Below are 23457 nucleotides of genomic sequence, written 5' to 3' on the forward strand. Positions count from 1 at the left end.
TCTTGGGAGCTGCCACCAGACCCACATTGCTTTTTTCTACATTCTCTTATATGAGCTGATATATAGAGAGATGCCTCCCAGTCATTGTCTCCTGGATTGAAATACCAGCTCATTGCATGAGGCAGGATGTTCTCATGCAGACAACAAAGGATACAGATGCTCCGTAATGATACTTCCAGAGGGGAAAAATACCTATTAAGGTGTTAAAGTATATAAAAATGTGCAAAGCTTTCTGAGACAAAATAAAAAAGTTATAGACAGTTCTTATATTGTAATATGAAAACTAAAATACCCAGAAACAGATATTGGGGTTCATTCAGCCTTCAAACTAAAGATCAGAAAAACAACGTATCTGGCCACCAGCTCTTAACTTTACCTCACTTTGAAAGACGATCCTGTCACAACCAAAGCCCAGACTATTATCTTCTCCTCAGTGTGGCTAGAGAATTCAGACTGAGCCATACTGTCCTTTATATGGCTGCAGAATAAATGCAATCTCTGAGACCTTGCTCCTGTTTTATATTTCTCCCTAATAAAGGGATTAAATGTATGTGATCGTAGGTGCTAGGATCAAAGGCAGGAACTCTGTTACTATTCACTCTTGTCTAGGCATTAGTAGCCTAGAACTAACAGAGATCTGTCTACCTCTTTGTAACCAGTCCTGGGATTGAAGATGTGTACCTCCACTGTCTGATCTCTACATCTTGAGGAACTTGTCTTTCTGACCCCTCAGGCAAGCTTTAATAAATCAAAATAATATATCACCATGATATATGTATATATATGAATAAAGTCCTTGAAAAGGGAGTAGATAATATTTTTAAAAGCAACATAAAGATGGAAACCACACAGATATTCTGGATTCTGTATGCTATTGTGCTATCTTTCAACATTTTTGGCTGTTAACAGAAACTGGATTATGAAAGCTGTTAGATTAAACTAACCTATCTATTTAAAAAAATATCTTGACTTCAAAATGGAAGTCAAAATGTATGCTTTTGGGCAAAAGTTAAGCTTTTATTTCCATAGGAAATGAAAGACTGTGGATTCATTCCAGATTGTAGATGATGAGGTTTGTCTGGGGAAACCCCCGAATCCCTGGCAATGGACAAAGAAATAAACCTAGAAAACCCACACACTTAATGCATATTTTTCCTGCTCAAGTATAAAACAAAAAGTAATGTTTAACTGACTTGAAAACACCACATTTTCCATATTTGTATGTTACCCTTAAAAGTATGTATTTTTAGAATAAGGAGACCAAGCACCAATGAAAATGGATGACCCAGGTGATCCAGCATCTCAGAATGTCTGTGTTAGGGTCTTCTCAGAATTCTGCATCCAAAACAGCTTCAAAGTTCTGGCCAAGATGATTCAAACCCCCAAAACACTCCAGCCAAGACCTAACAATTTTCCTCATTTTCTCAAGGTTCCTCCATAGACACCAGTGCCTACACACACCACAGAGTAGTGTAGAAAATAACACCATATTCCCAAAAGCCAGATTATGGATGTTTACTATCATTTAAGGGGGGTGGTTAAATGTTGTTATTCATCATGGTTTTTGAAAAAAAAGATCTAAACAAATGAGTTAAATTAAAGATTTTGTTTTAAAGGAACAAAGGTATAGACAGTATAGAAATAATGAGATAAAATGTAGATTATTGAATCTACTTTAATCAAAAGCAACTATCAATCTTAAATATTTTACATTGGTATGGATTTGGCTTAGTGATAGAAATTTGAAGTTACTTTGTTATACTGTATGGATGTTTCTACTCTTTTTTGGGGTATTATGTGGCTCATTTAATGTAGTATGTAGTATATAATTAACAAATACAGATTAATAGTCATGTATAATAGCTAAATTTATAGTTCTGTTAGTTATGTTTTCACGGTCATCTACAAATCTATTTAGATATATAGATGGTCTTGAAACACTTCAAAGACCTACAGAATATGGCATTTAATTATTAAATTAACCCTTCCTTTTTATATAGACAAAAGGGAAAATGCTGTAGAATAATCCTTCTACACACTATGAAAATGTGTTACACTCACTGTTAATAAAAAACTATTGGCCAATATCTAGGCAGTGTTTTGGAAGCAGAGCATGCTGGGAAGAAGTGCAGAGTCAAATGGCTAAAGGAAGCAGAAGCAGACACCCACAGCTAAACACTGAATTGAACTCTGGAACCCAGTTGCAGAGGAGGACCAGTGAGGAGCAAAGGGGTCAAGACCATGCTGGGGAAACCCACAGAAACAGCTGCTCTGAGCAAGTGGAAGCTCACAGACCCCAGTCTGAACAGCTGGGGAAACAGCATGGGACCCAAAATCAAGCTACCTGAAAGTGAGTGTCAGTTATGAGGCCTGGGCAGTCTATAGGGCCTCTGGCAGTGGAACCAGTATTTATCCCTAGTGCACAAATGGACTTTGGGAGCCCATTGCCCTTTGAGGGATACTTCTCTCAACCTAGATGTACAGGAAAAGCCCTAGGCCCCTCCCCAAATGATGTGACAGACTCTGATGTCCCCATGGAAGGCCTCACCCTCCCTTGTTCGTGGATGCAGGTGGGATAGGAAGTGTGTGGAAGACCTGAGAGGATGGGAAGGGAGAGGAAACTGGGGTGGATATGTAAATAAGATTGTTTTGAATTTAAATAAAAATCTATTTCAAAACAGAAATACTGTATAATTGAAGTAGTAAGAGCTACTTAGAAATAAGCCTGAGCTATCAGGTTTGCATTTATAATTAATTTTTAGTCTTCATTCCAGTTATTTAGATACTGTTAGGCAGGAAAGAAAATTCTGCCTACTGTCATTTCTATCCTTTTGCCTTCATATTTCACAATGTCATTTTTTAACAGCTGAGTAATATTCCATTGTGTACATTTTCCTTCTTTTCATTTGTCAGTGGAGGAATATCTAGGATGCTTCCAATTTCTATTATAAATGAAGCTGCGATGATCACAGTTGAGCAAGTGTTCTTGTGGGAGGATGGATCGTCCTCTGGATATAAGTCCATTCCCAGAGTGGTGTAGATGGGTCTTGTGGTAAATCAACTCCTAATTTTCTGAGGAACTGCCACATTGTTTTCCAAAGCATCTGTACAAGTTGGCACTCTCACCAGCAATGGATAAGTGTTCCTCTAACTCTACATTCTTGACAACATAAGCTGTGACTTGTGTTTTTGATATTAGCTATTTTGACATGTGTAGGATACTATCTGAGAGTTGTTTCAGTTGCATTTCCATAATGGCTAAGGATGGCTAACATTTCAAAAATATTTCTCAGCCATTTGAGAGTATTTTGTTGAGAATTATCTGTTTAGATCTGTATCCTGAATTTTAATTGTTGTATTTGGTTTTCAAAGTTTAGTTTCAACATTTCTTTATATAGTTTGTATATTAACCACCTTTAGGCTGATGTTTTGTCCAAATGATGGAGTCCTTTGTCTTAAATAACCTTCTCAGTTTCATGAGGTCCCATTTATTGAATGATTTTCTTAGTGCCTGTGTAATTGCTGTTCTGTTCAGAAAGTTGTATCCTGTGCCATTGAGTTCAAGGCTATTCCACACTTTCTCTATTTTATCAGGGCCAGAACATCTGGTTATATGTTGAGGTTTTTGGTCCACTTAGATTTAAGTTTTGTGCCTGGTAATAGACATGGATCGATTTTCATTCTTCTACATGCTGACATCCGGTTAGACTAGCAAGCACCGTTGATGATGCTTTCCTTTTCTACTGTCTATTTCTGGCTTCTTTATCAAAAGTCAGGTGTTCATAGTTGTGTGGATTAGTCTGGGTCTTTGATTCAATTCCATGCATTTTCTTTATTTAGAATTATCTGGAAGAAACAATCCTTCTCCATAGTTTTACCAGCAACAAAATTGATTGTGTGTTATGGATTGACTACAAATGGAAATGCCTAAATTTGTGGACACTGTGAAAATTTCTATATCATAATTAAAGAGCAATCTGTACACCTCCATAAAACCTTGTAAATAGTTTGTCTCAATATCTCCCTTTCCATGATTTAAGTTACATTTAAACTATCTTAAGAAGCAAGGAATGATAATCAATGTTCTTAATTAAATGGAAGATAATTATACAATTGTCACCAAAGAGAAAACAAATAATATTAAAGTTTCCAATCTATAGGAAAAAAATCTATTTGAGCTGGATTAAATAGAACATCGTTTGGATAAGAATATTTATAGGCCAGACCCAGTCTCAAAATAAAAGAATATTTTAGGGTAGACAGTGTAACACATTGATAGAGTGTTAGTCCAATACATGAATGCCTATAGGTTAAATGCTCAACATAGCAACAAATATTAAAATAAAAAAGAATACCTATCAGTGAATACATACTGTCTTTGTGTTCCCAAATCTGGGTTATCTCACTCAGAATAGTTTATTCAAGTTCCATCTGTAGTAATTTAAGAAAACCAGCACATGAGAAAAAAGATGCCATGCAACAGGTTGAAGCAGATGGGTTTTTATTAGATAAATGGATCAAAATGGGATAGGGGAGTGGGGACACCAGTCTCTGGGTACAGGAGCTAAAGGAGAGAGTAAATATGGGCAAGCGTGTGTGTGTGTGTGTGTGTCCGCGTGAGCGCGCGCGCGCGCGCGCGCGCACACACACACACACACACACTGAGAGAGAGAGAGAGAGAGAGAGAGAGAGAGAGAGAGAGAGAGAGAGAGAGAGAAGAACAGACAGACAGACAGAGGGAGAGAAAAAGGGAAAGAGAGTGGAGGCTTGGAGGTATGCAAGGCCCTTTTAAAAGGAACATGGTGAACAGGCACAGGTGGTGCTCTTAGTGGCTACAGCTGAGGGTGTATTTTATCAGAACCCCAGGAACACCATAGTACAGATGCCTAATACTAACACCATCCATTTGCCTGAAATCATGAGGTCATCATTTTTTATTGCTGACTAGTACACCATTATGTTAATGTACCACATTTTCTTTATCCATTCTTCTGTTGAGGGGCATCCACGTTGTTTCCAGGTCCTAGCTATTACAAATAATGCTGCTATGAACATGGTTGGGCAAATATCCTTTTCGTAATATTGAATATCCTTTTGGTAAATTCTCAAGAGTGGGATGCAGGTTCTTAAGGTAGATTGATCCACGTTTTTATTGGACACCACCATAATGATCTCTAAAATGGCTGTACAAGTTTGCACTTCCACAAGCAGTGGAGGAGTGTTCTCCTGACTCCACATCCTCTAAAAAATGAGCTGTCCTCAATATATTTAATCTTAGCCATTCTGACAGGTATGAGAAGGTATCTCAGAGTCCTTTTGATTTGCAATTCCCTGATGATTAAGCATGTTGAGTACTTCCTTAAAAGTCTTTTTGCCATTTGAGATTATTCTGGTGAGAATTATTTGTTTAGTCCTCCGCCAAATTTTTCAATTGCCCGACAAGATAATTTAATAGGGCTCAAACTGTCTCACAAACTAAAAAATTCATCAAAAAGACTGCATGGGTATGAGCTAGTTCACCTGCATATATGTTATAGGTGTATAGTTTGTGTGATTTTGTGAAAGCCATAAAGGGGCACTGGGCAAATCTCTGAAGATTTTGTGGGAATTTGAGACCCTCCTCCACCAACTGTATTGGTCATCCAGCATTAATATGAGGATTGGTGCCTAGTGTTATTGTGTCCTCCTATGACCCATTAGGTTGATATTCTGGGAACGGCAAATCTCCTCTGAAGAAATGGAGGGCGAAAGGAACAGGGGAGAGGGGAGATGTAGGAGTAACAGGGAAAAAAGGAGGAAGTGGAAAATGTAGTGGGAATGTAAAGTACAAGGGAAAAACCAATAGGAAGGAAGCAATCAAGAAATGAAGGAAGTAAGAACTGAATGAAGGAGGGAAGGAAGGAAGAAAGAAAGGAAGATAGAAAGGAGGAAAGACTGGAAGAAAGAAGGAAACATGATATAAGTGAAATGATGTCACCCTCATACCAGAAATTCTATCAGTGAGCTAGCAATCTGAATTTTTGAGAACACAACTGCCACGACTGTTAAAATGAATTAAGCAAGCTTTATTTCCTAGGCTCTGAACTGGATCTACAAAATGAGAATTGAGAATACACTCTTGGTTGATATAACAGGCTCTCTTTTAGAGAACCTTACAAAATGAGATCTTTGTAGCATCTTGATTTTGAAAGAGATTTTTACATAAAATGATAACAGATTAGATTATTTGACAACTATTGTGCCAGAATGTCTCCTGGTTCCATGACAGGACACTATCATCCTAGGGTAGAGTCCTGGGGGTCTAAATTCAACACTGTAGAAAAATGAAGAAATATTTTTTTTCAATCCAGTCAAGGTCACTTGATCGTAGATGAAACCTATTCTCTAGGGATTTAGAATGCCCTCCATGAAAAGCAAATGTCCTGGAACCTGCAGCTGTTTGCACTTAGAATGTCCAGCTGAAAAAGATAAGGATCTTTAATCTGCAGTCTTTTTCTTCTGTGTATCAGAGTAAGGCCGGGACCTAGCTTTTCAGCTACATCGCTGTCATAGTAATATAGGATTTCTAGCCTCAACACAATCTCTAATTATTGATAATAACATTTTATGGAGCCCTGCATACTCTGCTGAGTAACTGCAGTGATTAAATCACCGGTGATCTGCCCGCCTGTTGACATAAATACTCTGGATGTCATCTCCGGTTTAAACAGTGAGACCAAAATCCAATTTATAACATTCCTAAGTAGAGTAGACCCTTCCCAGAGTACTCAATATTGATATGAAGTCATGCTGAAAAGAAAAGACCAACTGAGGGTGTGCAGTAACAGAATTTATTTGGTTCAAAGTATTGCAGCTCTAGAACAATGAGTAAGAAAGTTCCCACAGAGGGTTCTAGATAGCAAACCGAAAGGAAGATCTCACAGGAAACAGTTAAGGGAGGCCATTTGAGCAGCCCCTTGCTGGCTGAAGGGAAATCCAGCATCCAAAATCGGTGGTCGCTGAGTTAGTCTCTAGCTAGCATGGAGTCGGTGAGGAAGAGTAGAGGCTACTGCAGGAGTCCCCCTGGAACCCAGAAGCTTTCTGGAGTTTCACTCGTCCTAGGACCCGGGAAAGTTTGTTTTCTGCATCCAAGCTGTCTTTCTTAGGCACTCAGCAAGGCCAGGCATGGAAACAGATGAAGGGTGAGACCTCGGCACATCGTGGGGTCCAGTTGCAAGTCTCTTGCTTTTCAAGTGCCTCCTCAAGTTCACAGATGTCTTCAGGACACCCCCCCCCAGCCCCCAATCACCAAAACGGAGGGTCCGTGAGTTTTTTGTGAGCATTAGTAAAGAGGCAGAGGCCTCCAAGTTGGCTTCTTTTTCTTCTTCTTGGATCTTGCTCTTTCTTCCTGACTGCAGGGTAACCCAGAGTCCATGGCTCTGGGAGCAGGCGGGAACCTGGCAGAATCGTGCCATGGGTGGTTCTCCTTGTCGGGCCGGTTCCTGTCCCAGTCCTCTCTGCTTCTGGCCCGGTGGATCCCAACTCCATCGGCTGGTGGAGTGGACCCAGGTCGCTGGAGGTTCAGCCCACTTTCCGGGCGCTTGTTTTCCTCGAGCACCTTCCACTGGTCTAAAGACTTTGCTTGGGCCGCAGCCTCTTCCCGCTCTCTGCATGGCTCTGTGGCCTGCACACAAGATCTTCTCTTGTGCTTTTTCTGCCAGCCTTTCCCAGCGTGAGCCTTGTTTCCTGTGCCTACTGGCCTATTGACACTGTCCCCTCTGCCATCGGTCCCCTGGACATAGAAGAGCAGATAGGCGGACTCACTCAGGACAGAAGCCACTTCGCACCTGGTAACTGTAGAATCATCCATCTTGTACCACTTCCCGTTGCCAGCCCTGACATAACAGAAGTAATGTCCAGAGTGGCAAGTCGCACCAGCGTGGACCAGCACGGCATACAGGGCATATACCAACGGTCCTCTGTTAGACTGAGACATGTATGGCCTCAGGTCAAGGGACTCGGGGTACCTTACTTTCCTGTCCGTTTTGCCACCCGCGGAGTCTGAGGAGCGGTTCAAGACCAGCAGCAGAACCTTCGAGGCGCCTTGGATTGCCAGGCTCTTCAAAGCTGGCGTCTTCTCCTGGCAATGGTCACAGAAGTAGGCGTTTTCCCCACACAGTTCTTCGGCCTTCACTAAATACTCCAAGGCTTGCTTCACACTGTGAGCCTCATGGATATCCAGTAGGACATCCAGGAATGGGCTAAAGGCATCTGAGGTGCCCTGGCACTGGAGACACCTGACCTGAGATCTCCACGAGCCTCCAAATATCTCGTAGATCGGGGTGCTGTCCTTCGAGGATTCTTCTGAAGGCTTTCTCCCTCGAAGGCAGGCTTCGTGCATGGCATTCAAGGTGAACATCAGAAACTCGTGGGCATCTTCCTGCTTCTGCCGGTGGAAGGCACCAGTCAAGATCTTCGAGGGCTGCATGACATCCTTGGAGTGGAGGAGACTCTGATTAACTTGAGCTTCCAGAGCACACATTGTGCAGCTTCCCGGGTGGTGACAGCAGCTCTGAGAGTGCTCCCGGGAGAGCATGTAGTTGGCGAGTGGAGGCGTGTGTGTCAGACACTGCAAGGCTGCATTAAGGTAGCAGCTGTTGCCTGTGTTCAGGAGACCCACACCCACGCCGAGGGCCCTCTCCCAACTCGCACTGTGCTTGCCCCTGGCAGCCAGCTCTGCTGTCCCCTGAGCATTATCCTGGTGGAGGTCTTGGGTCAAAGGAGATGACCAGGCTGAATCTGCAGAACCATAAGAACACGAAGACACTTCAGAATCTACAGCATGGCTTGAGGGCTTGCAACCTGTACCGGCCTTCCAGGGAGACTCAACTTCGGAGAGCCTCTGAGCTGCCTCCATATCTCCAGCCGCCACTTGCAAACACCTGGCTGCAGACTTCTCTGGGAGCAGGTGGATGGATGCTACTCTCTTCTGCCAATCACTCCAAAGGTGCACCTGGCCCAAGTGCTGACGCTTTTGTACCTCAGTCATGTGGCCACACCCACTAAGCCCAGCAGCCACAGCCAATCCCCTACAAGCCTCCAATTGCCAAAGGGCAATTGAGGGTGTGGCTTATGCAAAGCAGCACTAAAATCTGGTCTGTTTGGCGCTCCTTAACCTTTGAGCCTTAGTCTTGGATTTCCCTTGTTTAAAAAAAAAAAGAAAAAAAATTGTGAAACCACATCAGATAAAGATAGAAAGATAGCAGGAGTAGACCTGCCTGCCATATAAGAGTCTCTTCTGCTGGGCATTGTTGCACACACCTTTAATCCCAGCACTTGCCAGAAAGAGGCAGGCAGATCTCTATGAGTTCCGAGGCCACCCTGTTCTCCTGATTGAGTTACAGAACGGCCTTCAAAGAAAGATAGAGAAACGCAGTCTCCAGACACAAAAACCAACCAACCAAACAAACAAACAAACAAACAAAAAGTCTTTGGACTTTATGGCTAACTAGTATGGCAACTAGCATGAAATGTGTGTGCCACCACTGCCTAGCTTTTGTTGATAATACAGGGCCAAGCTTGGAACACTGATCTTCAGGCTGGCTATGTTTGTCATACCATGAACAAAACATCGCCATCACAAAATCTTTGATTTAATATCTATCCTACCAGCAAAGCCTGTTGGAGCCATGCGGGTTTGAATTTTGGGGAGTGGCCAAACAATGACTGGTCTGACCTGTGGCCTATACCAAGACGAGCCCATGCACCACATTGCATGCAACACAACCGGCAAACAGATAAATACTCACATAAATAAATAAATGTTTATATAAACGAATAAACAATTTCTAATGAATAATTCTGCTATGTTCACCCATGGCTTCCTATCCTAACCATCATCAGAGAGGCTTCCCCCAGCAACTGATGGGAGAAGATGCAGAGACCCACTGCCAGAATTTAGCCAGAGCACAAGGATTCCGGCATAAGAGCAGAAGGAATGATTGTAGGAGGAAGAGGGTTCAAGGACACCACGAGAACTTGCCCCACAAGAATACTTAACAGGGCTCAAAGGGTCTCACAGAGACTAAAGAATTAATCAAAAAGACTGCATGGGTAAGACCTAGTTCATCTGCATATATGTCATAGGTGAACAGCTTTGTGATTTGCTGAAAGCCATAACAGGAGGAATGGGCAAATCTTTGAATATTTTTGCCTGATCTTGAGACCCTTCTCCACCTACTGTATTGGTCATCCAGCATGAATATGAGCATTGGTGCCAAGTCTTATTGTGTCCTCCGATGCCCCATTAGGTTGATATTCCGGGAAGGCCTAATCTCCTCTGAAGAGAAATGGAGGATGAAGGGAACAGGGGAGAGGGGAGATGTAGCAGTAACTGGGAAAAGTGGAGGAAGGGGGAACTGAAGTGCGGAAAATACTGTACAAGAGAAAAACCAGTAGCAAGGAATGAAGCAAGGAATGAAGGAAGAACGAAAGGTAGGAGGATTGCAAGGAAGGAGTGAAGGAAGGAAGAAAGGAAGGAAGAAAGGAAGGAAGGAAGGAAGGAAGGAAGGAAGGAAGGAAGGACTGGAAGGAAGAAGGAAACATGATTTACTTGAAATGATTTCACCCTCATAACAGAATTTCTATCAGTGAGCTGGCATCTGAATTTTTGAGATGCCAACTGCCACCCCTGTTAAAGTGAATTAAGCAAGCTTTATTTTCTAGGCTCAGAACTGGATCTACAATATGAGAATTTAGAATACAGTGTTGGTTAATTTACAGGCTCTCTTCTCGAGAAACTTACAAAATGAGATCTTTGTAAGATCATGATTTGGAAAGAGATGTTTATAGAACCTGATAACAGATTAGATTATTTGACAACTAGTGTGGCAGAATGTCACACTAGTCCTTGACAGGACTCTCCATCATCCTGGGGTAGAGTCCTACTGTAGCAAAAAGAACAACTTATTCTGACCTTAAAACAAAATGGCTTTGACACCAATATGGAATCAGTCTGCTCCATCAGGTGCCCTGTTCATTCCAAAGAACTCCCAAGTTTATTTCTTCATTTGGTTTTCTTCATTTTCTTTTTTCCTCCGTGCAGACTTGGAAGTGGTAAACTAGCCCTGTAGACCAGGCTGACCTGGAACATCCATAGATCTGCCTGTGTGTACCTCTTGGGTTTAAAGGTGGAGCTTTTCAAGCAAAATCTGATAAAGAAATCACACCTGAGCTGTCTCATGCTGGTCACTCACACAGCTTCTGTAAGCCCTGATGCCCACATGGGCTGGAGGCTCTCTGCAAAGGCACACAGACCACACAGCTCCACACTCTTTGTTTACAATCCAGTCAAGGTCACCTGATCCTAGATGAAACCTATTCTCTAGGGATTTAGAATGCCCTCCCTGAAAAGCAAATGTCCTGGAACCTGCAGCTGTTTGCACTTAGAATGTCCAGCTGAAAAAGATAAGGATTTTTAATCTGCAGTCTTTTTCTTCTGTGTATCAGAGTAAGGCCGGGACCTAGCTTTTCAGCTACCTCGCTGTTCATAGTAATATAGGATTTCTAGCCTCAACACAATCTCTAATTATTGATAATAACATTTTATGGAGCCCTGCATACTCTGCTGAGTAACTGCAGTGATTAAATCACCGGTGATCTGCCCGCCTGTTGACATAAACACTCTGGATGTCATCTCCGGTTTAAACAGTGAGACCACATTCCTATTTTTTCTATTCCTAAGCAGAGTCGACCCTTCCCAGAATACTCAATATTGATATGAAGTCATGCTGAAAAGAAAAGACCAACAAAGAGTGAGAAGTAACAGAATTTATTTGGTTCAAAGTATTGCAGCTCTAGAACAATGAGTAAGAAAGTTCCCACAGAGGGTTCTAGATAGCAAACCGGAAAGGAAGATCTCACAGGAAACAGTTAAGGGAGGCCATTTGAGCAGCCCCTTGCTGGCTGAAGGGAAATCCAGCATCCAAAATCGGTGGTCGCTGAGTTAGTCTCTAGCTAGCATGGAGTCGGTGAGGAAGAGTAGAGGCTACTGCAGGAGTCCCCCTGGAACCCAGAAGCTTTCTGGAGTTTCACTCGTCCTAGGACCCGGGAAAGTTTGTTTTCTGCATCCAAGCTGTCTTTCTTAGGCACTCAGCAAGGCCAGGCATGGAAAGAGATGAAGGGTGAGACCTCGGCACATCGTGGGGTCCAGTTGCAAGTCTCTTGCTTTTCAAGTGCCTCCTCAAGTTCACAGATGTCTTCAGGAACCCCCCCACCCGCCCCCAATCACCAAAACGGAGGGTCCGTGAGTTTTTTGTGAGCATTAGTAAAGAGGCAGAGGCCTCCAAGTTGGCTTCTTTTTCTTCTTCTTGGATCTTGCTCTTTCTTCCTGACTGCAGGGTAACCCAGAGTCCATGGCTCTGGGAGCAGGCGGGAACCTGGCAGAATCGTGCCATGGGTGGTTCTCCTTGTCGGGCCGGTTCCTGTCCCAGTCCTCTCTGCTTCTGGCCCGGTGGATCCCAACTCCATCGGCTGGTGGAGTGGACCCAGGTCGCTGGAGGTTCAGCCCACTTTCCGGGCGCTTGTTTTCCTCGAGCACCTTCCACTGGTCTAAAGACTTTGCTTGGGCCGCAGCCTCTTCCCGCTCTCTGCATGGCTCTGTGGCCTGCACACAAGATCTTCTCTTGTGCTTTTTCTGCCAGCCTTTCCCAGCGTGAGCCTTGTTTCCTGTGCCTACTGGCCTATTGACACTGTCCCCTCTGCCATCGGTCCCCTGGACATAGAAGAGCAGATAGGCGGACTCACTCAGGACAGAAGCCACTTCGCACCTGGTAACTGTAGAATCATCCATCTTGTACCACTTCCCGTTGCCAGCCCTGACATAACAGAAGTAATGTCCAGAGTGGCAAGTCGCACCAGCGTGGACCAGCACGGCATACAGGGCATATACCAACGGTCCTCTGTTAGACTGAGACATGTATGGCCTCAGGTCAAGGGACTCGGGGTACCTTACTTTCCTGTCCGTTTTGCCACCCGCGGAGTCTGAGGAGCGGTTCAAGACCAGCAGCAGAACCTTCGAGGCGCCTTGGATTGCCAGGCTCTTCAAAGCTGGCGTCTTCTCCTGGCAATGGTCACAGAAGTAGGCGTTTTCCCCACACAGTTCTTCGGCCTTCACTAAATACTCCAAGGCTTGCTTCACACTGTCAGCCTCATGGATATCCAGTAGGACATCCAGGAATGGGCTAAAGGCATCTGAGGTGCCCTGGCACTGGAGACACCTGACCTGAGATCTCCACGAGCCTCCAAATATCTCGTAGATCGGGGTGCTGTCCTTCGAGGATTCTTCTGAAGGCTTTCTCCCTCGAAGGCAGGCTTCGTGCATGGCATTCAAGGTGAACATCAGAAACTCGTGGGCATCTTCCTGCTTCTGCCGGTGGAAGGCACCAGTCAAGATCTTCGAGGGCTGCATGACATCCTTGGAGTGGAGGAGACTCTGATTAACTTGAGCTTCCAGAGCACACATTGTGCAGCTTCCCGGGTGGTGACAGCAGCTCTGAGAGTGCTCCCGGGAGAGCATGTAGTTGGCGAGTGGAGGCGTGTGTGTCAGACACTGCAAGGCTGCATTAAGGTAGCAGCTGTTGCCTGTGTTCAGGAGACCCACACCCACGCCGAGGGGCCTCTCCCAACTCGCACTGTGCTTGCCCCTGGCAGCCAGCTCTGCTGTCCCCTGAGCATTATCCTGGTGGAAGTCTTGGGCCAAAGGAGATGACCAGGCTGAATCTCCAGAACCATAAGAACACGAAGACACTTCAGAATCTACAGCATGGCTTGAGGGCTTGCAACCTGTACCGGCCTTCCAGGGAGACTCAACTTCGGAGAGCCTCTGAGCTGCCTCCATATCTCCAGCCGCCACTTGCAAACACCTGGCTGCAGACTTCTCTGGGAGCAGGTGGATGGATGCTACTCTCTTCTGCCAATCTCTCCAAAGGTGCACCTGGCCCAAGTGCTGACGCTTTTGTACCTCAGTCATGTGGCCACACCCACTAAGCCCAGCAAGCCACAGCCAATCCCCTACAAGCCTCCAATTGCCAAAGGGCAATTGAGGGTGTGGCTTATGCAAAGCAGCACTAAAATCTGGTCTGTTTGGCGCTCCTTAACCTTTGAGCCTTAGTCTTGGATTTCCCTTGTTTAAAAAAAAAAAGAAAAAAAATTGTGAAACCACATCAGATAAAGATAGAAAGATAGCAGGAGTAGACCTGCCTGCCATATAAGAGTCTCTTCTGCTGGGCATTGTTGCACACACCTTTAATCCCAGCACTTGCCAGAAAGAGGCAGGCAGATCTCTATGAGTTCCGAGGCCACCCTGTTCTCCTGATTGAGTTACAGAACGGCCTTCAAAGAAAGATAGAGAAACGCAGTCTCCAGACACAAAAACCAACCAACCAACCAAACAAACAAACAAACAAACAAACAAAAAGTCTTTGGACTTTATGGCTAACTAGTATGGCAACTAGCATGAAATGTGTGTGCCACCACTGCCTAGCTTTTGTTGATAATACAGGGCCAAGCTTGGAACACTGATCTTCAGGCTGGCTATATTTGTCATACCATGAACAAAACATCGCCATCACAAAATCTTTGATTTAATATCTATCCTACCAGCAAAGCCTGTTGGGGCCATGCGGGTTTGAATTTTGGGGAGTGGCCAAACAATGACTGGTCTGACCTGTGGCCTATACCAAGACGAGCCCATGCACCACATTGCATGCAACACAACCGGCAAACAGATAAATACTCACATAAATAAATAAATGTTTATATAAACGAATAAACAATTTCTAATGAACGATTCTGCTATGTTCACCCATGGCTTCCTATCCTAACCATCATCAGAGAGGCTTCCCCCAGCAACTGATGGGAGAAGATGCAGAGACCCACTGCCAGAATTTAGCCAGAGCACAAGGATTCCGGCATAAGAGCAGAAGGAATGATTGTAGGAGGAAGAGGGTTCAAGGACACCACGAGAACTTGCCCCACAAGAATACTTAACAGGGCTCAAAGGGTCTCACAGAGACTAAAGAATTAATCAAAAAGACTGCATGGGTAAGACCTAGTTCATCTGCATATATGTCATAGGTGAACAGCTTTGTGATTTGCTGAAAGCCATAACAGGAGGAATGGGCAAATCTTTGAACATTTTTGCCTGATCTTGAGACCCTTCTCCACCTACTGTATTGGTCATCCAGCATGAATATGAGCATTGGTGCCAAGTCTTATTGTGTCCTCCGATGCCCCATTAGGTTGATATTCCGGGAAGGCCTAATCTCCTCTGAAGAGAAATGGAGGATGAAGGGAACAGGGGAGAGGGGAGATGTAGCAGTAACTGGGAAAAGTGGAGGAAGGGGGAACTGAAGTGCGGAAAATACTGTACAAGAGAAAAACCAGTAGCAAGGAATGAAGCAAGGAATGAAGGAAGAACGAAAGGTAGGAGGATTGCAAGGAAGGAGTGAAGGAAGGAAGAAAGGAAGGAAGAAAGGAAGGAAGGAAGGAAGGAAGGAAGGACTGGAAGGAAGAAGGAAACATGATTTACTTGAAATGATTTCACCCTCATAACAGAATTTCTATCAGTGAGCTGGCATCTGAATTTTTGAGATGCCAACTGCCACCCCTGTTAAAGTGAATTAAGCAAGCTTTATTTTCTAGGCTCAGAACTGGATCTACAATATGAGAATTTAGAATACAGTGTTGGTTAATTTACAGGCTCTCTTCTCGAGAAACTTACAAAATGAGATCTTTGTAAGATCATGATTTGGAAAGAGATGTTTATAGAACCTGATAACAGATTAGATTATTTGACAACTAGTGTGGCAGAATGTCACACTAGTCCTTGACAGGACTCTCCATCATCCTGGGGTAGAGTCCTACTGTAGCAAAAAGAACAACTTATTCTGACCTTAAAACAAAATGGCTTTGACACCAATATGGAATCAGTCTGCTCCATCAGGTGCCCTGTTCATTCCAAAGAACTCCCAAGTTTATTTCTTCATTTGGTTTTCTTCATTTTCTTTTTTCCTCCGTGCAGACTTGGAAGTGGTAAACTAGCCCTATAGACCAGGCTGACCTGGAACATCCATAGATCTGCCTGTGTGTACCTCTTGGGTTTAAAGGTGGAGCTTTTCAAGCAAAATCTGATAAAGAAATCACACCTGAGCTGTCTCATGCTGGTCACTCACACAGCTTCTGTAAGCCCTGATGCCCACATGGGCTGGAGGCTCTCTGCAAAGGCACACAGACCACACAGCTCCACACTCTTTGTTTACAATCCAGTCAAGGTCACCTGATCCTAGATGAAACCTATTCTCTAGGGATTTAGAATGCCCTCCCTGAAAAGCAAATGTCCTGGAACCTGCAGCTGTTTGCACTTAGAATGTCCAGCTGAAAAAGATAAGGATCTTTAATCTGCAGTCTTTTTCTTCTGTGTATCAGAGTAAGGCCGGGACCTAGCTTTTCAGCTACCTCGCTGTTCATAGTAATATAGGATTTCTAGCCTCAACACAATCTCTAATTATTGATAATAACATTTTATGGAGCCCTGCATACTCTGCTGAGTAACTGCAGTGATTAAATCACCGGTGATCTGCCCGCCTGTTGACATAAACACTCTGGATGTCATCTCCGGTTTAAACAGTGAGACCACATTCCTATTTTTTCTATTCCTAAGCAGAGTCGACCCTTCCCAGAATACTCAATATTGATATGAAGTCATGCTGAAAAGAAAAGACCAACAAAGAGTGAGAAGTAACAGAATTTATTTGGTTCAAAGTATTGCAGCTCTAGAACAATGAGTAAGAAAGTTCCCACAGAGGGTTCTAGATAGCAAACCGGAAAGGAAGATCTCACAGGAAACAGTTAAGGGAGGCCATTTGAGCAGCCCCTTGCTGGCTGAAGGGAAATCCAGCATCCAAAATCGGTGGTCGCTGAGTTAGTCTCTAGCTAGCATGGAGTCGGTGAGGAAGAGTAGAGGCTACTGCAGGAGTCCCCCTGGAACCCAGAAGCTTTCTGGAGTTTCACTCGTCCTAGGACCCGGGAAAGTTTGTTTTCTGCATCCAAGCTGTCTTTCTTAGGCACTCAGCAAGGCCAGGCATGGAAAGAGATGAAGGGTGAGACCTCGGCACATCGTGGGGTCCAGTTGCAAGTCTCTTGCTTTTCAAGTGCCTCCTCAAGTTCACAGATGTCTTCAGGAACCCCCCCACCCGCCCCCAATCACCAAAACGGAGGGTCCGTGAGTTTTTTGTGAGCATTAGTAAAGAGGCAGAGGCCTCCAAGTTGGCTTCTTTTTCTTCTTCTTGGATCTTGCTCTTTCTTCCTGACTGCAGGGTAACCCAGAGTCCATGGCTCTGGGAGCAGGCGGGAACCTGGCAGAATCGTGCCATGGGTGGTTCTCCTTGTCGGGCCGGTTCCTTTCCCAGTCCTCTCTGCTTCTGGCCCGGTGGATCCCAACTCCATCGGCTGGTGGAGTGGACCCAGGTCGCTGGAGGTTCAGCCCACTTTCCGGGCGCTTGTTTTCCTCGAGCACCTTCCACTGGTCTAAAGACTTTGCTTGGGCCGCAGCCTCTTCCCGCTCTCTGCATGGCTCTGTGGCCTGCACACAAGATCTTCTCTTGTGCTTTTTCTGCCAGCCTTTCCCAGCGTGAGCCTTGTTTCCTGTGCCTACTGGCCTATTGACACTGTCCCCTCTGCCATCGGTCCCCTGGACATAGAAGAGCAGATAGGCGGACTCACTCAGGACAGAAGCCACTTCGCACCTGGTAACTGTAGAATCATCCATCTTGTACCACTTCCCGTTGCCAGCCCTGACATAACAGAAGTAATGTCCAGAGTGGCAAGTCGCACCAGCGTGGACCAGCACGGCATACAGGGCATATACCAACGGTCCTCTGTTAGACTGAGACATGTATGGCCTCAGGTCAAGGGACTCGGGGTACCTTACTTTCCTGTCCGTTTTGCCACCCGCGGAGTCTGAGGAGCGGTTCAAGACCAGCAGCAGAACCTTCGAGGCGCCTTGGATTGCCAGGCTCTTCAAAGCTGGCGTCTTCTCCTGGCAATGGTCACAGAAGTAGGCGTTTTCCCCACACAGTTCTTCGGCCTTCACTAAATACTCCAAGGCTTGCTTCACACTGTCAGCCTCATGGATATCCAGTAGGACATCCAGGAATGGGCTAAAGGCATCTGAGGTGCCCTGGCACTGGAGACACCTGACCTGAGATCTCCACGAGCCTCCAAATATCTCGTAGATCGGGGTGCTGTCCTTCGAGGATTCTTCTGAAGGCTTTCTCCCTCGAAGGCAGGCTTCGTGCATGGCATTCAAGGTGAACATCAGAAACTCGTGGGCATCTTCCTGCTTCTGCCGGTGGAAGGCACCAGTCAAGATCTTCGAGGGCTGCATGACATCCTTGGAGTGGAGGAGACTCTGATTAACTTGAGCTTCCAGAGCACACATTGTGCAGCTTCCCGGGTGGTGACAGCAGCTCTGAGAGTGCTCCCGGGAGAGCATGTAGTTGGCGAGTGGAGGCGTGTGTGTCAGACACTGCAAGGCTGCATTAAGGTAGCAGCTGTTGCCTGTGTTCAGGAGACCCACACCCACGCCGAGGGGCCTCTCCCAACTCGCACTGTGCTTGCCCCTGGCAGCCAGCTCTGCTGTCCCCTGAGCATTATCCTGGTGGAAGTCTTGGGCCAAAGGAGATGACCAGGCTGAATCTGCAGAACCATAAGAACACGAAGACACTTCAGAATCTACAGCATGGCTTGAGGGCTTGCAACCTGTACCGGCCTTCCAGGGAGACTCAACTTCGGAGAGCCTCTGAGCTGCCTCCATATCTCCAGCCGCCACTTGCAAACACCTGGCTGCAGACTTCTCTGGGAGCAGGTGGATGGATGCTACTCTCTTCTGCCAATCTCTCCAAAGGTGCACCTGGCCCAAGTGCTGACGCTTTTGTACCTCAGTCATGTGGCCACACCCACTAAGCCCAGCAGCCACAGCCAATCCCCTACAAGCCTCCAATTGCCAAAGGGCAATTGAGGGTGTGGCTTATGCAAAGCAGCACTAAAATCTGGTCTGTTTGGCGCTCCTTAACCTTTGAGCCTTAGTCTTGGATTTCCCTTGTTTAAAAAAAAAAAGAAAAAAAAATTGTGAAACCACATCAGATAAAGATAGAAAGATAGCAGGAGTAGACCTGCCTGCCATATAAGAGTCTCTTCTGCTGGGCATTGTTGCACACACCTTTAATCCCAGCACTTGCCAGAAAGAGGCAGGCAGATCTCTATGAGTTCCGAGGCCACCCTGTTCTCCTGATTGAGTTACAGAACGGCCTTCAAAGAAAGATAGAGAAACGCAGTCTCCAGACACAAAAACCAACCAACCAAACAAACAAACAAACAAACAAACAAAAAGTCTTTGGACTTTATGGCTAACTAGTATGGCAACTAGCATGAAATGTGTGTGCCACCACTGCCTAGCTTTTGTTGATAATACAGGGCCAAGCTTGGAACACTGATCTTCAGGCTGGCTATATTTGTCATACCATGAACAAAACATCGCCATCACAAAATCTTTGATTTAATATCTATCCTCCCAGCAAAGCCTGTTGGAGCCATGCGGGTTTGAATTTTGGGGAGTGGCCAAACAATGACTGGTCTGACCTGTGGCCTATACCAAGACGAGCCCATGCACCACATTGCATGCAACACAACCGGCAAACAGATAAATACTCACATAAATAAATAAATGTTTATATAAACGAATAAACAATTTCTAATGAATGATTCTGCTATGTTCACCCATGGCTTCCTATCCTAACCATCATCAGAGAGGCTTCCCCCAGCAACTGATGGGAGAAGATGCAGAGACCCACTGCCAGAATTTAGCCAGAGCACAAGGATTCCGGCATAAGAGCAGAAGGAATGATTGTAGGAGGAAGAGGGTTCAAGGACACCACGAGAACTTGCCCCACAAGAATACTTAACAGGGCTCAAAGGGTCTCACAGAGACTAAAGAATTAATCAAAAAGACTGCATGGGTAAGACCTAGTTCATCTGCATATATGTCATAGGTGAACAGCTTTGTGATTTGCTGAAAGCCATAACAGGAGGAATGGGCAAATCTTTGAACATTTTTGCCTGATCGTGAGACCCTTCTCCACCTACTGTATTGGTCATCCAGCATGAATATGAGCATTGGTGCCAAGTCTTATTGTGTCCTCCGATGCCCCATTAGGTTGATATTCCGGGAAGGCCTAATCTCCTCTGAAGAGAAATGGAGGATGAAGGGAACAGGGGAGAGGGGAGATGTAGCAGTAACTGGGAAAAGTGGAGGAAGGGGGAACTGAAGTGCGGAAAATACTGTACAAGAGAAAAACCAGTAGCAAGGAATGAAGCAAGGAATGAAGGAAGAACGAAAGGTAGGAGGATTGCAAGGAAGGAGTGAAGGAAGGAAGAAAGGAAGGAAGAAAGGAAGGAAGGAAGGAAGGAAGGAAGGAAGGAAGGAAGGACTGGAAGGAAGAAGGAAACATGATTTACTTGAAATGATTTCACCCTCATAACAGAATTTCTATCAGTGAGCTGGCATCTGAATTTTTGAGATGCCAACTGCCACCCCTGTTAAAGTGAATTAAGCAAGCTTTATTTTCTAGGCTCAGAACTGGATCTACAATATGAGAATTTAGAATACAGTGTTGGTTAATTTACAGGCTCTCTTCTCGAGAAACTTACAAAATGAGATCTTTGTAAGATCATGATTTGGAAAGAGATGTTTATAGAACCTGATAACAGATTAGATTATTTGACAACTAGTGTGGCAGAATGTCACACTAGTCCTTGACAGGACTCTCCATCATCCTGGGGTAGAGTCCTACTGTAGCAAAAAGAACAACTTATTCTGACCTTAAAACAAAATGGCTTTGACACCAATATGGAATCAGTCTGCTCCATCAGGGTGCCCTGTTCATTCCAAAGAACTCCCAAGTTTATTTCTTCATTTGGTTTTCTTCATTTTCTTTTTTCCTCCGTGCAGACTTGGAAGTGGTAAACTAGCCCTGTAGACCAGGCTGACCTGGAACATCCATAGATCTGCCTGTGTGTACCTCTTGGGTTTAAAGGTGGAGCTTTTCAAGCAAAATCTGATAAAGAAATCACACCTGAGCTGTCTCATGCTGGTCACTCACACAGCTTCTGTAAGCCCTGATGCCCACATGGGCTGGAGGCTCTCTGCAAAGGCACACAGACCACACAGCTCCACACTCTTTGTTTACAATCCAGTCAAGGTCACCTGATCCTAGATGAAACCTATTCTCTAGGGATTTAGAATGCCCTCCCTGAAAAGCAAATGTCCTGGAACCTGCAGCTGTTTGCACTTAGAATGTCCAGCTGAAAAAGATAAGGATCTTTAATCTGCAGTCTTTTTCTTCTGTGTATCAGAGTAAGGCCGGGACCTAGCTTTTCAGCTACCTCGCTGTTCATAGTAATATAGGATTTCTAGCCTCAACACAATCTCTAATTATTGATAATAACATTTTATGGAGCCCTGCATACTCTGCTGAGTAACTGCAGTGATTAAATCACCGGTGATCTGCCCGCCTGTTGACATAAACACTCTGGATGTCATCTCCGGTTTAAACAGTGAGACCACATTCCTATTTTTTCTATTCCTAAGCAGAGTCGACCCTTCCCAGAATACTCAATATTGATATGAAGTCATGCTGAAAAGAAAAGACCAACAAAGAGTGAGAAGTAACAGAATTTATTTGGTTCAAAGTATTGCAGCTCTAGAACAATGAGTAAGAAAGTTCCCACAGAGGGTTCTAGATAGCAAACCGGAAAGGAAGATCTCACAGGAAACAGTTAAGGGAGGCCATTTGAGCAGCCCCTTGCTGGCTGAAGGGAAATCCAGCATCCAAAATCGGTGGTCGCTGAGTTAGTCTCTAGCTAGCATGGAGTCGGTGAGGAAGAGTAGAGGCTACTGCAGGAGTCCCCCTGGAACCCAGAAGCTTTCTGGGACCCGGGAAAGTTTGTTTTCTGCATCCAAGCTGTCTTTCTTAGGCACTCAGCAAGGCCAGGCATGGAAAGAGATGAAGGGTGAGACCTCGGCACATCGTGGGGTCCAGTTGCAAGTCTCTTGCTTTTCAAGTGCCTCCTCAAGTTCACAGATGTCTTCAGGAACCCCCCCACCCGCCCCCAATCACCAAAACGGAGGGTCCGTGAGTTTTTTGTGAGCATTAGTAAAGAGGCAGAGGCCTCCAAGTTGGCTTCTTTTTCTTCTTCTTGGATCTTGCTCTTTCTTCCTGACTGCAGGGTAACCCAGAGTCCATGGCTCTGGGAGCAGGCGGGAACCTGGCAGAATCGTGCCATGGGTGGTTCTCCTTGTCGGGCCGGTTCCTGTCCCAGTCCTCTCTGCTTCTGGCCCGGTGGATCCCAACTCCATCGGCTGGTGGAGTGGACCCAGGTCGCTGGAGGTTCAGCCCACTTTCCGGGCGCTTGTTTTCCTCGAGCACCTTCCACTGGTCTAAAGACTTTGCTTGGGCCGCAGCCTCTTCCCGCTCTCTGCATGGCTCTGTGGCCTGCACACAAGATCTTCTCTTGTGCTTTTTCTGCCAGCCTTTCCCAGCGTGAGCCTTGTTTCCTGTGCCTACTGGCCTATTGACACTGTCCCCTCTGCCATCGGTCCCCTGGACATAAAAGAGCAGATAGGCGGACTCACTCAGGACAGAAGCCACTTCGCACCTGGTGACCGTAGAATCATCCATTTTGTACCACTTCCCGTTGCCAGCCCTGACATAACAGAAGTAATGTCCAGAGTGGCAAGTCGCACCAGCGTGGACCAGCACGGCATACAGGGCATATACCAACGGTCCTCTGTTAGACTGAGACATGTATGGCCTCAGGTCAAGGGACTCGGGGTACCTTACTTTCCTGTCCGTTTTGCCACCCGCGGAGTCTGAGGAGCGGTTCAAGACCAGCAGCAGAACCTTCGAGGCGCCTTGGATTGCCAGGCTCTTCAAAGCTGGCGTCTTCTCCTGGCAATGGTCACAGAAGTAGGCGTTTTCCCCACACAGTTCTTCGGCCTTCACTAAATACTCCAAGGCTTGCTTCACACTGTGAGCCTCATGGATATCCAGTAGGACATCCAGGAATGGGCTAAAGGCATCTGAGGTGCCCTGGCACTGGAGACACCTGACCTGAGATCTCCACGAGCCTCCAAATATCTCGTAGATCGGGGTGCTGTCCTTCGAGGATTCTTCTGAAGGCTTTCTCCCTCGAAGGCAGGCTTCGTGCATGGCATTCAAGGTGAACATCAGAAACTCGTGGGCATCTTCCTGCTTCTGCCGGTGGAAGGCACCAGTCAAGATCTTCGAGGGCTGCATGACATCCTTGGAGTGGAGGAGACTCTGATTAACTTGAGCTTCCAGAACACACATTGTGCAGCTT

At 45.4% G+C, this 23457-nt stretch overlaps 4 protein-coding genes across 4 annotated transcripts; all 4 read right to left on the bottom strand.

The window, feature by feature from the left end:
* Positions 1-6926: 6926 nt before the first annotated feature.
* Positions 6927-9056, bottom strand: LOC100774255 (ubiquitin carboxyl-terminal hydrolase 17-like protein B). Its single transcript, XM_027434230.2, has one exon. It carries the CDS (start codon positions 9026-9028, stop codon positions 7322-7324), a length of 1707 nt encoding a protein of 568 aa, XP_027290031.1. The 5' UTR covers positions 9029-9056; the 3' UTR covers positions 6927-7321.
* A 2737-nt stretch (positions 9057-11793) lies between these two features.
* LOC113838641 (ubiquitin carboxyl-terminal hydrolase 17-like protein B) lies at positions 11794-14008 on the bottom strand. Its single transcript, XM_027434233.2, has one exon. The coding sequence runs from the start codon at positions 14006-14008 to the stop codon at positions 12302-12304; it is 1707 nt and encodes a 568-aa protein (XP_027290034.1). The 3' UTR covers positions 11794-12301.
* Positions 14009-16770: 2762 nt separating this feature from the next.
* LOC113838638 (ubiquitin carboxyl-terminal hydrolase 17-like protein B) lies at positions 16771-18923 on the bottom strand. Its single transcript, XM_027434229.2, has one exon. It carries the CDS (start codon positions 18851-18853, stop codon positions 17279-17281), a length of 1575 nt encoding a protein of 524 aa, XP_027290030.2. The 5' UTR covers positions 18854-18923; the 3' UTR covers positions 16771-17278.
* A 3117-nt stretch (positions 18924-22040) lies between these two features.
* LOC113838639 (ubiquitin carboxyl-terminal hydrolase 17-like protein C) lies at positions 22041-23447 on the bottom strand. Its single transcript, XM_027434231.2, has one exon. The coding sequence runs from the start codon at positions 23445-23447 to the stop codon at positions 22248-22250; it is 1200 nt and encodes a 399-aa protein (XP_027290032.1). The 3' UTR covers positions 22041-22247.
* Between the last annotated feature and the right edge of the window lie 10 nt (positions 23448-23457).

The sequence above is a fragment of the Cricetulus griseus genome, chromosome 3, assembly GCF_003668045.3.
Source record: "Cricetulus griseus strain 17A/GY chromosome 3, alternate assembly CriGri-PICRH-1.0, whole genome shotgun sequence".
Classification (NCBI taxonomy): Eukaryota; Metazoa; Chordata; class Mammalia; order Rodentia; family Cricetidae; genus Cricetulus; species Cricetulus griseus.

Bases quoted from the DNA above. Each gene is read 5' to 3' on its own strand.
- LOC113838639 (XM_027434231.2), bottom strand. From the start codon at position 23,447: ATGTGTGTTCTGGAAGCTCAAGTTAATCAGAGTCTCCTCCACTCCAAG.
- LOC113838638 (XM_027434229.2), bottom strand. From the start codon at position 18,853: ATGGAGGCAGCTCAGAGGCTCTCCGAAGTTGAGTCTCCCTGGAAGGCC.
- LOC113838641 (XM_027434233.2), bottom strand. From the start codon at position 14,008: ATGACTGAGGTACAAAAGCGTCAGCACTTGGGCCAGGTGCACCTTTGG.
- LOC100774255 (XM_027434230.2), bottom strand. From the start codon at position 9,028: ATGACTGAGGTACAAAAGCGTCAGCACTTGGGCCAGGTGCACCTTTGG.